General features: G+C 31.4%; 1 protein-coding gene across 1 annotated transcript; it reads left to right on the top strand.

Moving 5' to 3' along the window:
- Window positions 1-11,447: 11,447 nt before the first annotated feature.
- Window positions 11,448-13,353, top strand: LOC149159248 (protein SKU5 SIMILAR 14-like). The gene is made up of 6 exons (XM_089433449.1): window positions 11,448-11,657; window positions 11,758-11,867; window positions 11,943-12,213; window positions 12,335-12,440; window positions 12,541-12,886; window positions 12,978-13,353. The coding sequence occupies exons 1-6, from the start codon at window positions 11,517-11,519 to the stop codon at window positions 13,351-13,353; spliced, it is 1,350 nt and encodes a 449-aa protein (XP_089289575.1). The 5' UTR covers window positions 11,448-11,516.
- The last annotated feature ends 895 nt before the right edge of the window (window positions 13,354-14,248 follow it).

Here is a 14,248-nt window from a genome sequence, read left to right as displayed (position 1 = left end):
AGTTCAATATTTTTCTATTAATGAAATGAAGTGTTTTTCTGCTACATCTTTGTATTTATGGTTGTATCTTTAATTTGTTGCTTTCTTGTTTAAATCCAGATCATAGAATGAGGGTTTTATCGTAAGGAATGGATGTATCATGAAGAACTAGGGTTCGTTTGGCTAGATAGGGCACATGTCAAGAGAGATAAGGAAAATCATATGCTCTAGGATTCATAAAAGCTCTTTGACTAGATTACTTAATGAAATTAAGCATGCAATAGGTTTCCTTTATTAAAATCATCTATTAGGTGAAAAATCATGTTAAAAACCCATAATCAATGAAAATTCATGGTAAACTAACATGGAAATAACTTACGAGAGGCTAACCTTTCTGTGTATCAAGCTACCTTGGATGACCTTGGCAGAAAATCCCTTTTACTCAAGCCACTTGATATCCAAGATGGAAGGCCATGAGATGTGTGAGGAATAGAATGGATGGTGAACTTCTTTTAATGTGCTAAGCTGAGCCTCTTGCTCAAATTACCTTGAATAATTTATGAGTTACATTTTACTTTTCTCCTTTTCTAACTTTTGTTGACTCATTGAAGTGTAAAAATCTCAAGATGAATCTTTTAAAGTGAGAATAATGCTTTCAAAAACTTAAAAATCTTGAGTTAGGCCTTGAGTTTGACATTATAGCACTGAGTAAAGAAGTGTTGTAGCACACTAAAGACAACTTATGGAGTGTTATAACCTAGTTGGGGTGCCTTTAAAAGTCTTTAAGAAAGAAATATTTAGAGTTAGATCACATTGCTGATGACTTGGAGGGTGCTACAACATAACATTCTAGACTTATGGAGCACTACAAGGGCTAGAAAAGGTGAAAAAATCATATTTAAATGTTGAAAAGGAGCCTATAACACTAATTGATAGGTCTCCTAGGCACTAGGGAAGCATGTAATAGATATGAAATTGAAAAGGAGGCTCAAAATAGGCTCCAAAACAAGCCTATAATACATTAATGATGAGTTATGATATGCTATAATGCATCACTGGTGAATTGTGGAAAACTATAGGGGTTAAGGTCAAATTATAGCTTTTTGAGCCTAATTTGTGTTGTCTAATTTGTGAAGTGTAGCACAACACTTTGATTTATGATGTGATATAACACTTTCTTGAGGACTTGTGAAGTGTTATACTAAATGACTTATCTCCAAAATTTTAAGTAAACTAAGTTAATAATCTCCTCCAAGAATTACCTTTAGTAGGCCAGAAATGTAGTGTTACTTGAGGTCCTTTGAATGACAGATAGATCTTTTAGGTTCACAAATTCCCATCAAATACTTCAAGTTAAGAAAATTGCTTAGAGATCATAGGTCTTAGACAAAATTAGTTAAATGATCTTTGCCTAGTCCAGAAAAGTGGGTCCCTCAATTTCTCCCAGGCATAAGATTTTGGGAGAAATTGGAGGGGGGTTGGTGTAGCAATCAAAACACAACGGTGTCAAGAAATATGGATCATGTTTCTTTGGTAGACAATTTATAATGGATAGAATGCTTTTTAACACATAAGAAATCTAAAGAGAAATTACTATTGATGAATGGTGACCTCCTCGTGAACTTAGCTAGGAAATTTTATGTTGGAGATTGGAAGAGACACTATAATTTTCTAGCCACCAAGGTTTTCTCCAAGCCTAAAGTAGTTCCATTTTATTGATTGGTACACCATACTTGTAAAAAACTTGTCCATAATTTGTATTGAAAAAACCAATGGTGGAGTCCACAACTAAACATATATGAGTTGTTTCTTTGAGACAACTGCCTCTTTCACTATCAAGGCAGAATATGTATTAAAGTTGGAATATTTTCAATTCCATCATCTCCAAGTTTATGTCTATCAGATTATGCAAAAGAAAAATGTGCAAGTAATGGAAGTAATACAACTTACAATGATATCTAAAAAAGAAACTATAAGAAACATAAATTCATAAGTGTTGCTAAAATGATAGTTAAGTTACTCCAATAAAGTTGCATATTCATCAAAGAAAACCTTGTTTCATTTATACGTATTTTGTTATGGCCTTGGACATGTAGGAAATTCTATTTTTCCATTAGAATCCTTATGTTTTTGCAAATACTAAACTTGAGGAGCAAGATTACTATGTAAAAATGCCTTGCTAACATGATTGCTTATCATCCATCAACTCTATGTATACCTTAACAATTTTGAGTTTGCTAAGCTTAAAACTCTCTCCCTTATCCCATTTTTTATGTAGTTAGATATTTTTAGCCATTAGGATAGGTCACCCCCATGAAACCTTAGCATTCTTCAATGAAATACAAGTCAATTCCAGCATAATACAAGTCAATTCCAGCATAAAAATCAACTTGATCACCATGTTTAATGTTATGCATGTGTCTGTGGCTCTTAGACATGATAAGCAAATCCAAGATTATGGGAAAAAATCCCCCCGCCCCCACATGAAACCTTTGTATTCTTCTATTAAATGCAAGTTGATGGCATAAAACCTAATTCAAACACCATGCTCATTGTTCTACACATGTGTGTTGTTTTATTCGCTCTAGAACATGCTATCAAGATCCATGATTTTGCAAAAAAAAATGGCCACCTCGTGAAGCGTTAACATTCTTCATTAACATGCAAGTAAAAGGCATAAAAGCCAACCCAATCACCATGTTTACTATTTTTCTTTAATGTGTTAATCCACTAACTCTAGATTGATGAAATCAAACCCATGGTTATGCAATAAGAATGACCGCCCCATAAAACCTTAACACTCTTCGATAGAATACAAGTAAAGATGTAAAACCAAACTCAGTGAATACATTTAATGTTATGACTAAGTAAATTGATTTACTATCTCTTGAACACATAGTTTTCCTTGTAAATCCTGCAAGATTCTACCCCTATGGAAAGCATAATGCTCAATTCACATAAGTAAATTAGGTTGAGTAGAAATTAAGGGCACAGAGAGTAAATTACCAAAAAGGAACCTATGTTTCATTAAGTTAAGTTAGCTAAAGAAGATAAGTCTAGAGTGTGATTATGATGGATAACACAACCATGAAGTATAGTATTTTTATAGGAAAATGGTTTAAATAACATTCCCATAAAGTGATGGTTAAGTGAGCACATAATTTTGAGTTTGTTGCAATTTGATTTTCTAAAATTTCAATTATACAAGTGAAGCTTATCTTTTACTAGACTAAATTATATTAATTAAAATGTTTAAAATTTAATAAACCAAGTGTTATATCAATTTTTATAATAAATAAATTATGTCAATTTTGAAATAAGATTTTCTGATTTTTATTTTAATTATCAATAAATATTAGATGGATAATAGTGATTTAATCTCGGCATAATATTTTAGAGTATTCTTAATAGTACTCATAGATTAAAGGTTGAAATTTATTTTAAAAGTAGTTACGCCTTTTCAACTTTTTTAATTAAATTAATTAATTTTAAAATATCATATGTTTTTTTACATGTGGCATTAGTAAGCCATGGTATTAGTCCATAGTATTGTAACAAATCTATTTAGTAGTTAAGAATTTTCATAGTAAGGTAGGAATGAATTTCCATGATTAAGACTCTTCTTACATATTTTTTTAAATGTATATATATTTAACTCATATATTAGTTTTTATATTATATTAATAATAATAATAAAGAAGTTACATGAGTTAATTTCTACAATTGTTTATAATTTTGGTAATGTAAAACACATCATGAGTTAAGTGTTTTAATGCTTATAGGCTTTTACCACAATTAATTAACCACACTATTAATAATAATAATTTAAGATCAAAACAAATGACACACCCAATTAGTATATAAAACTATTTTGTTGATGAAAAAATAACCTAATTCCACGTAACAATTTGATTACTAAAACTTACAAATATGTATTCTCATTAAAACAACTAATCTAAATTAACTATAAAAAGGCTATCCATTTATTCTCAAACTTGGATTCAAAATTATGCAAATGACTATTGTAATTGCCATTTTATAAAAAGGATTCTATAGATGATGGTCGTGCTAGGGAATTACATTTTTGGTTAGAAAAATTGTATGACTATCTTTTATATTCTTACATGTTGTAATTGCCATTTTATAAAAAGGATTCTATACATGATGGCCATGTTAGGGAATTATATTTTGGGTTAAAAAATTGTTTCTTCGATTCAATCTATTATTAATTTGTTTTTAGGGTAGAAAAATTGTATTATTATCTTTTACATTCTTACATGTTGTAATTGCCATTTTATAAAAAAGATTCTATAGATGATGGCCATGTCAGGGAATTATATTTCGGGTAGATTTTTTTTTAAATTCAATTTATTATGAATTTGTTTTTAAGTAAGATTTTTTAGAGTTTTGGTGGATTTTTAATTGAAATATGATGAAATCTCGATTTATATTATTTAAATTGGTTTTTAGATTGTATATATGGATTCAATAACTTGAAAAACTCTAGAACACTTTGGTTGTACAGAGTTCACTCATCAAATTTGTAATTGTAATAAATTCCTAAAACACTTTAGTTGTGTAGAGTTCACTCATCAAACTTATAATTACAGTGAATAATAAAAAAAAAAATCCCCAAATATAAATAACATAAACACGGAATATTCTACTTATTTACGAAGTGACACTTTCTATATTTACTTATTTACGAAGTGACACTTTCTATATTTGGTGGGTTAACTTGGAAATTTTAATTAGATGAAGAGGTGATAAACATAATCTCGAAATGCGTTTATATACTATTCACTAAACAGGTCTTGTGACTTATAATGACTATAGGATATAGTAATCCCATACAAATCTATTTGGAAAGTGCAATTATCTTAGTTGGTGAACAATTTATTTGTTTTATTTTTTAGTATTTATATATTATAAATTTGAATTGTAATTTTTTTAAATATTAAATTTATTTGTTTATTAAAAATATAATTTAAATAATAAAAATGTAAAAATATTATTATAATTAAATTATAATTATAATTTTTAATATATATATAATTTTTGTGAAAATTTATAATAATTATTATAATTATAATTATATATATATATATATATATATATATATATATATATATATATCATCCCAAGAGTTAGCTCAATCGGTTAAGTTGGGGTCTCGTTGTGTCAATTCCTGAAAGCTCTTGGGGTCAGGTCTTGTTATAGGCCGAGGGACGTACGAAGTCTTGTTATAGGCCGAGGAGTGTAAACCCTAGATTTTCCCGTGGACATAGCGCCACCCACTGACCGAAAGTGTCCGTGAACCATGCCCAAATATATATATATATATATATATATATATATATAATTTATTTATTTATTAAAAATATATTTTAAATAATAAATATTTAACAAAAAAAAATTACAACCTAATCTAATTTTGTTTTGCTAACCGTATAAAAACAAAACATAAAATATATAAAAACACACTCTAATACTTAAGTTCAAGGGATCTTAGACTGCGTCGATACCTTTGTTACATCTTGTCAAAGTCGTCACCTATCGGATATATTTGTCAAACACGTACGCTAAACTTCGCCCTTACCACTCTAACATTGTTAAATTTAATCATTTGAATATTACAGTAAATAAAGAATTTTAAATTACGAGAGTTTGACACATTGTATCCTAATTCTCTTTACCACAAGATTTTCATGGTGGGTTATCAAGTGAGATTGAACTTTTACTTCTAGTAAATGGCATTGATGATCAGCTAAACACAAATTATATGAGGTTTGATATTTTTTTCCTATGACAACAATATAATGGCATGGACCAAAATTTATGTTGGTAACGTCTTTTACAATTTCAAATATTTCAGATGTGTGATTTAAAGCTATATTCTATTCTAATATAAGAAATAGGTAGATGTGTTGTCTCCGTTTTTTAATAAAAATTAAAAAAATTATTTAAATATTATATATATATATTATGAGTTTTATTGAAAATTATATTAAAAAAAGTTAAAATAATAAATTTGAATTGTTAAATTTATACAATAAGATTTTATTTAGGTATTAAAAGATATTTGAAAATATTTGAAAATCAATAATCTTTTTAAATTATATTATTAAATTTAGACGCAGAAAAAAATAACATAAAATAATTAAATGTTAAATTTAGAAAATATAACTTAATTAAAATCATCTAAAATAACACTTTTTAATTAAAAAAAAACTTACTAATAATCTTAAAAAATATTCAAATTATATATATATCTATATATATAAAATTACAAACCTAGTAATAAATCAATTCAAATGATAAATTATTAACTAAAGAGTTCACCAAAGAATGACCCTTTGAGTGGAAAACGCACTATCCCCACTATCCATGATTCCTTGAAGTTAGGATCCTACCGACCAAGTGAAAAAATCAATTATTAATAAAGTTTTGTAGCCATAAACATTATTATGGTTACTTAAATTTAAAACATAAATAAGTTATATGAACGAAATATGAATTAAGTTTAGAAACCTTGAAATAAATTATATTAATAAAAAAAAAAATTGATTTATATTTAAAGTATTGTTTAATGTTATTTTTCAAGAGGTTAAATTTGCCATTTTTGTGATACAGTAAAGATTGAAGATATAATTTTTTTTCATGTAATGTTTTATATGAATGAAAAAAAAACAAAATTGATTTAAATTTAAAGTATTGTTTAATGCTATTTTTCAATAAGTTAATTTTGCCATTTTTGTGATACAATAAAGATGGAAGATATAAATTTCTTTCACTTGAATGTTTAATGTATAACTATATTTGATTTGATCTTAATTTCAGAATATTGATCATACTACTAATTTTAAATTTGTAATTTTAACTCAATAACAATGTGATCTTAGTAGATTTTTTTTAATGTTTTTTGAGCATATAAACAAAATTTGGAAAAGATTCAAATAATTTCTCATTTTCTTAAAATTCAAGAAACCAAATTTAATCTTAATCAACATTAACTGTTTTCATCATGATATAGTTATAACATATAATACTTTATAAAATAAATAACTATTAATTCAACATTTACCTATTATATAATATTAATAAATCTTAAAATACAATTAGCAACTAACTCTTGCTTTTTATAATTTTTTTTAACACATTTTAAAAGATTGAACATGGTTTTTCTACATAATTATTTCCAAAATATCAATTATTGGATTTATGGTTAAAGAATAAAAAAATTTAAAAATTTAAATTTTATAAATTAATTAACTATATTTTCCAATAAAAGATTTAATATTTTATAGTTTTTTCTTACATTGTTTATTTATTATACTATTTTACATATATGCTTGATATATCTACTTTAAAATAAAGTAAATAAAGTAAGTAGTATTGTGGTTATGTAATAAAAATGGATTTCAACATGATACTTTTGTGTGGATAATTAGCTTGTAATCATATATTGAATAATTTCGCTATCAAACAAAACCATTATTAACTATCATTAAAATATTCACTGCTTTTCATTATTCAATGAAATGCAAGTCCAAAACATAAAATTCAACTTTATTATTATTTAGGTGTGCTGATTTTGAAACATGATAAATATATTTATTTTATTTTATTATTTTTTAACCAGATTGGTAGTAATTTTATAATAATAAAAGTCTAGTTTTAAGGATAGTACCCTTACATCAAAGCTCTTACCTCTCGAGTCATTAAGAAGAGGGAGATCTTCAAATGAGTAAACAAAATATTACTGTCACTATTACATACAATACTCCTCAAACAAAAAAGATGTTGCCCATATATTCTACAAAACTTGCACACTATCATAATTGAGGTTTACATTACAAAAAAAAACTGATATCCATTTTATATAAATTGAATTCAAGACTAGGATGAACTATCACCATGGGCTATGTTCGAAGTCCTGCATGCCATGAGCTCTATGACCCCTTCTACACCTAACACGAGCACTATCAACACCACCCTCCTCAACATCCATTTGCACATTAGAAGCCTCCAAGATTGCCACCCACTTAGTAAGTTGCTAGACCTCAACATTTATTCTGGCCAACAAGGAATATGTGGAAGTGTTATGCTCCAGATTTTTTTTTTTTTTTTTCCACAAAGGCCTGGAAAGAGCACCATTGCCGATCTATTAAGTCCTCTAGTTTATTCATGGTGGAGACCAAGACTTGTGTGGAGTCTATAAGCTTGTCTATCAACTCCGAGGCCCTGATGGTCTCATGGAGCCCATCATATTTATCTAGCCCAACCATGAAACCGACTGTGGAGAGCATGATAAAATGTCTGCCAACCCAAAAAGGGCTGAGGATAGAGAGAACTAGGACACCACTTCCAGTAACACTCGTTTTCCTTATCCCTGCGGCATATGATTGAAGATGCAAATAGGAGTTCCAACGAAAACCATAGAGCCATATATAATTATACCTGCAATTGGAATACAAGCCCTACAAAGGCTAAAGATCTGCCATCATGGTGAAAATCACACTAGGATAGAGGCAAATTGAACTTATACTCATGTTGGACATTAGAGATGAAGCCACCCTTCTTTGATATGAAGGATTCACCACAACCAAAGGAGGGAGCATTAAATTTGTTTTAGAAAGGTTTAATAAGAAATGACAGTAGAGAGTGAATAACGTGAGTCACATGTTCACCTTCAATTTCCACTTGAATTTAGGCCGATTAAAGGCTTGAACCTGACCTTGCCTTTAGGAACCTTCCACCAGTTCATTAATATTTGAAGCTTGGGAAGATGCGTCCTTAGACTGCCTCCCTGCATTCCTTAGGATAAAATGATTACTCTTCATTTATGGAACTGGTATAAATATGATTTTGCATTGATTTCAAGGATCCCTTGGGACAATGAGGATCCTCTTTTTTCCATTTCATCAACACTTGAATTTAGATTTCTAAGAATATGGAAAAATTTAACTTTGCCAAATTTTGTCAATGTGACCTATATCCTAAGAATCAAGGGAGGAAAGGAGGAGTTAATAGATCTCTTTTCTTTAGTAAATTTCCTTATAACCAATAGAGAATCCCCAAAAATAGTAATATGATTGATTCCTTGATCTGAGGCTAGCTCCAATCCTTTCCAAAGGGAAAGAAACTCAACATGGTTGTTCGTGGTCTTTCCAAGCCCCCAAACATATTGCAAAACCATTTGTTCATCAGGGCCTATAGTGACCCATCCCGGGAAAACATGATAAATAGATTTATGATCATGCAATAAGAAATTGATTGAATTTGATCTTTTTTTTTGGATTATGGGTATGTAATGTTGTACTAAAAGAGTTGCATCGCGCACTTAAACCGTTGGTGTGTTGTGGGATATTAAATTTGCACTAAAGGTTGTGTCATGCAATGAAACCATTTATAGTTATTCTCAAATGGTTACTCCCTTGAAGCTTTGGTTTCTTTAATAAAATGTAGGAACAAGGTATAAATCCCAACTCAATTACCATGTTTAGTATTCTACTTGTGAGTGTTGATTTATTTGAGTCTATAGGACTTCGGTAAGCAAGCTATGATGTGCAATAAAAAATGAATTTGAATATGATGTTTTTGTTGGTGACGGACTTGTAAAATTGTATTGAAAAGTTGCATCGTGGAATGCAACAATTGCCAATTATTCCTAAAATGGCCACCACATGAAGCATTGGCATTATTCAATAAAATGCAAGTATGAGGCATATAGAGCAAACTCAAACACAATGTTTAATGTTCTATATGTAAGTATTGAATGAGTCTAGACAAGGTAAGTATATCTACAAATTATGCAATAATAAATGGATTTGAAATTAATACTTATTTGAGTGGTGTACTTGTGAACTTGTAATCAAAGGTTGTTTAATAATAATAATAATAATCACATTTTAAGTTCATGACCAAGTTAGACACCAAATTATTTTATGAGGCCTTCTAGTTTGTGGGACAAGGGACCTCCCTCCATGCAACTATTTCACTATTAAAGTTTATGAAGTTGTACCTACACTACCCCTTTTGGGTTTGAAATTGTGACTTGTAATGAGAATATACAAGTTACTCCCATTAACAACCATTGTTAATTAATTCCATAATAGCTACTCAATAAAAATTTAAAAATTCTCACCAAATCTAAAACATAAAACCCAACTTTATCACCATATTATTGCTTTATATATCTTAATTTATTAAAATTAAATAAATATATTTATTATTATAAAATATTAAAATTTGAATATATATATATATATATATTATTTTCACTAATATAATTATTTTAAATTAAATTTTCCTTAACACAAACAAATTGGACTTCCCAAAACTCAAATGGTCATTGTGGAGACAACTCATACAATTTAGGATCAATGTTGAATATTGTTCTTCAATTTACTTCTCATAACCACCTCCCAACTCATTCAGTAAAGCGTTGCAATTCATATTCATGAGAAACTCCACAAAATTTCCACTGCAATAAAACAATAATATTCAAAATAATATCTAAATCTATTAAACACTATTTTTTGATAACAACTATAGGTTTAATAATAGTTTTGAACTGTTTAAAAATATTGGTTTTGAACAAACTCCATAAATAGCTTTGCCTTCAATGCTGGTTAAAACCAGAAGAACAACCTGCAGGTATATCTTATAATAATTTAGAAAAAAAATCAATCGGAACGCGAATTCGTTCGCACCGACATTCCCGACAAATGACTGCAGCGATCTCACCGCCTGTGTTCTGTCAACCACAAAAAGCCTTCTACCCTTCTTCCGATTTCACTGCAATATAACAAATAGAAAGGCGACACACTTGCTGAGACCCTAGATTTTGACTCAATTAGTTACATTATTTGTATTTACTGTTTAATTATGCGTGTCAGTTTTTCGGAACTCGGACTTGAAACCTCGGAATTCGGAATCCTCCCGCGTTATAGTTTGTGATGAGCTGGTTTATCAATGGCATCGATATCGCCTTGGTTTTCAAGGCTTTATATACAACACCCAATTGGTCATCTTCATTCAAGTTCCATCCTGAGGTTTTGTTGATTTGCATCCCTGACAGAAGCTGAGGAAGACGAGGCCTCAGGTTCCATCCTCATTGCCATCTTAGCTCTGGTAGGGCTGTAGATCAATAGGTCAGAGGTAGCACGGAGTGAAGGCCTTTAGAAGGATTGTAACTGCAAATAAGCTGGTCTGTGTGGGTTTGATTTGAAGGTGCACTCATGAATTTGGGCTTATGTAGTAACGTTGGAGTAGGGTATTAACTGATTAGAAATATTTTCATTATAGATGTTGTTGTGCATTGCAAGATCTGTATTGTTTGGTTGCACTTTTCTCTTCTATATCTGAAAAAGTAAACAGTTTTCTTAAAAAGCAAACAGTTTTCTGAAAAAGCTTAGTTGTCAAAATATGGAGTAAAAGGAAACTATTGTTGCAGGAAACCCATCTTGCTGAAAACCAATAAGCATATCGAGCGAGGTTTGGAGGAAGGGTCAAGTATCTTCTGCAATAGTTCAATGGCTTCCTTAAGGTCTCCTGTGATTTGTGTCTTTTTTATCATAGCATTTTTTGGATATTCTCTAGCAGAAGATCCCTATCTATTCTTTACATGGAACGTTACATGGGGCACAATATCACCTCTTGGTACCCCTCAACAGGTATAATTTTAAAAAATCTCAGGCCTTTTCAATGATAATATTTATAGCACATGTATGATTCCCTGGTATTTGTCTGAGATCCTCTCTGATGTTGTTTCAGGGAATTCTAATTAATGGGCAATTCCCCGGACCCCAGATTGACAGTGTTACCAATAATAACATTGTTATAAATGTGTTTAACAAATTGGATCAGGCTTTCTTGATATCTTGGTAAGTTCTTCGGGTTCTCTCTTTGCGTGTATTGGCTGACTGAGGTTCATTATCCTTACACAAGTTCTGGTACAGGAGTGGCATCCAGCAAAGGAGGAATTCATGGCAAGATGGAGTTTTTGGAACAAACTGCCCTATTCCACCAGGAAGGAACTTTACATACAAGTTCCAGGTGAAGGACCAGATAGGGAGCTACTTCTATTTTCCATCGCTGTATATGCAGAAAGCAGCAGGAGGATTTGGAGGACTAACTGTAGCTAGCAGGCTCCTCATCCCTGTTCCATTCCCTGATCCTGCTGGTGATGTCACTCTGCTTATAGGTGACTGGTACAAGAGCAACATATCAGTAAGTTATTGATCTATCTCATAAACAATTACATCTTTGGAATATAAAAAGAAAGGATATGTTCAACTTCAGCTTGTCCACAAGGATCATTAATCTCTGACCATTTTCTACCTTTGAGCAGACCCTTAGAAAAACACTTGAAAATGGCAGACCTCTGGGTAATCCTGATGCTGTTCTCATCAATGGCCGTGGGCTACCAAATCAAGCATCAATTACAGTGGAGCAAGGTATCAGATTGCTAATCTCAATAACAAGGCAGTCTGCTAGATTTAGTTTTCACAATTATTCTTTTTAATTATCTAAAGTGGATCATCTGTTTATGTGTAGGAAAAACATACCGCCTCCGGATTTCAAATGTGGGATTGTCATCCTCTTTGAACTTCAGGATCCAGGGTCACAAGTTGAAGCTTGTGGAAGTGGAAGGATCTCACACCATTCAAAACATCTATGATTCTCTTGACATTCACGTTGGCCAAACCTACTCTGTTCTGGTCACTGCAGATCAGCCACCTCAGGACTATTACATTGTTGCATCTACCCGTTTCACAAATCCTGTTATTTATAATACTGGCGTTTTCCACTACATCAATTCCCAGAAGCAGGTTTCTGGACAAATTCCAGGGGCTCCAACAACCGACATTGAGTGGTCTCTGAACCAGGCCAAAAGTATCAGGTTTGAATTTTGATATACCCAACTAGTCTATGATTGGTAGGACTTACGCCCATCATATGTTCTCAAAATTTGAACAACAATTGTTGTGCAGAAGGAACTTGACAGCCAGTGCAGCTCGTCCCAACCCACAAGGATCTTACCACTATGGTAAAGTCAACATTACTCGAACAATAATACTGGCAAACTCTGCCCCCATCATCAATGGCACACAACGCTATGCAGTGAATGGTGTCTCCTACGTGCGTCCCAGCACACCAATGCAGCTTGCAGATTACTTAAACATCAGTGGAGTGTACACCTTGGGAGGCATTCATGATAGGCCCAGCTTTGATTCTTCATCTGGCTACTTGAACACTGCTCTGCTGTCTGTGGAATACCGTACTTTTGTTGAGATAGTGTTCCAGAACAATGAAAACACTATCCAGTCATGGCATTTGGATGGATATTCCTTCTTTGTAGTGGGGTAACTTCTAATTTCCAATGCGTCAAGTATACTGCTGGTGTCTTGACTCATGGTTATGGTTAAGCTAGGGTTGTGATATTGCTCACCAAAATAAAAATGCTATAGACATGTTTAGCTTATTTGAGATTCCATTCTCATTTTCTCTGCAGAATGGAGGCTGGTACATGGACACCTGCAAGTCGGTCTGGATACAATCTCTTCGATGCAGTTTCTCGTTGCACAACCCAGGTTGCCAACCTATTGCGTACCTTATTTTTCTGTGTATATTCTTATAGCTTTTCAAATTGTATCATGACAACTAAGTCACAGCCGCTGCAGCTATTAAATGTTTGTTATGTTGTTTTGTTTCAACGCAGGTGTATCCACAATCATGGACTGCTATTCTTTTAACTTTTGATAACGCAGGAATATGGAACTTGAGGTCAGAAATATGGCCACGCCAATATCTGGGTCAGCAAACATACGTGAGAGTGAGGTCTCCTGTGCGATCACTGAGAGATGAACTTAATATTCCTCGCAATGCTCTCTTCTGTGGGAAGGCTAGACGCCACCCACGCGTCCCTCAGTAGAGATTTCAGGAATTTTCAAGTCAGTGTGCAAGCGAGTGTGCAAGCTAATATGAAATGGAGCTTATCTATGTTTGCAATAAAATGGAAGGCATCGCCACTAATTAGTGTGTATCTCGGGTCGGATAACTTCTTTTCAAGAGTTATCATGGAATACCAGTATATAAACTCCACGTGAAAAACCTGGGATAAATCGAAATTTATAAATATGGCAACTTATTATAGTTTAGATGCAATTGTTACAATGCTCTCGGTTCAGTTTTTTGATGAGATGGTAATGAAAATGTATTCTCTAATACAATATAATACAATCAATTTGATATTACATGCATT

The sequence above is a fragment of the Pinus tabuliformis genome, chromosome 5_2 (genome assembly GCF_031772625.1).
Source record: "Pinus tabuliformis cultivar Carrire ecotype Pingquan chromosome 5_2, CPIR1, whole genome shotgun sequence".
Lineage (NCBI taxonomy): Eukaryota > Viridiplantae > Streptophyta > Pinopsida > Pinales > Pinaceae > Pinus > Pinus tabuliformis.
The sequence above is the reverse complement of the archived record's forward strand: the minus strand, read 5'-3'. Positions and strand labels throughout refer to the sequence as shown.

What these genes read in the sequence shown, in the direction of transcription:
- LOC149159248 (XM_089433449.1), top strand. Translation starts at nt 11,517, where the DNA reads ATGGCTTCCTTAAGGTCTCCTGTGATTTGTGTCTTTTTTATCATAGCA. An exon ending in CAGGCTTTCTTGATATCTTG is followed by an intron (nt 11,868 to 11,942) that starts GTAAGTTCTTCG and finishes GTTCTGGTACAG; the next exon opens with GAGTGGCATCCAGCAAAGGA. An exon ending in AACCAGGCCAAAAGTATCAG is followed by an intron (nt 12,887 to 12,977) that starts GTTTGAATTTTG and finishes ATTGTTGTGCAG; the next exon opens with AAGGAACTTGACAGCCAGTG.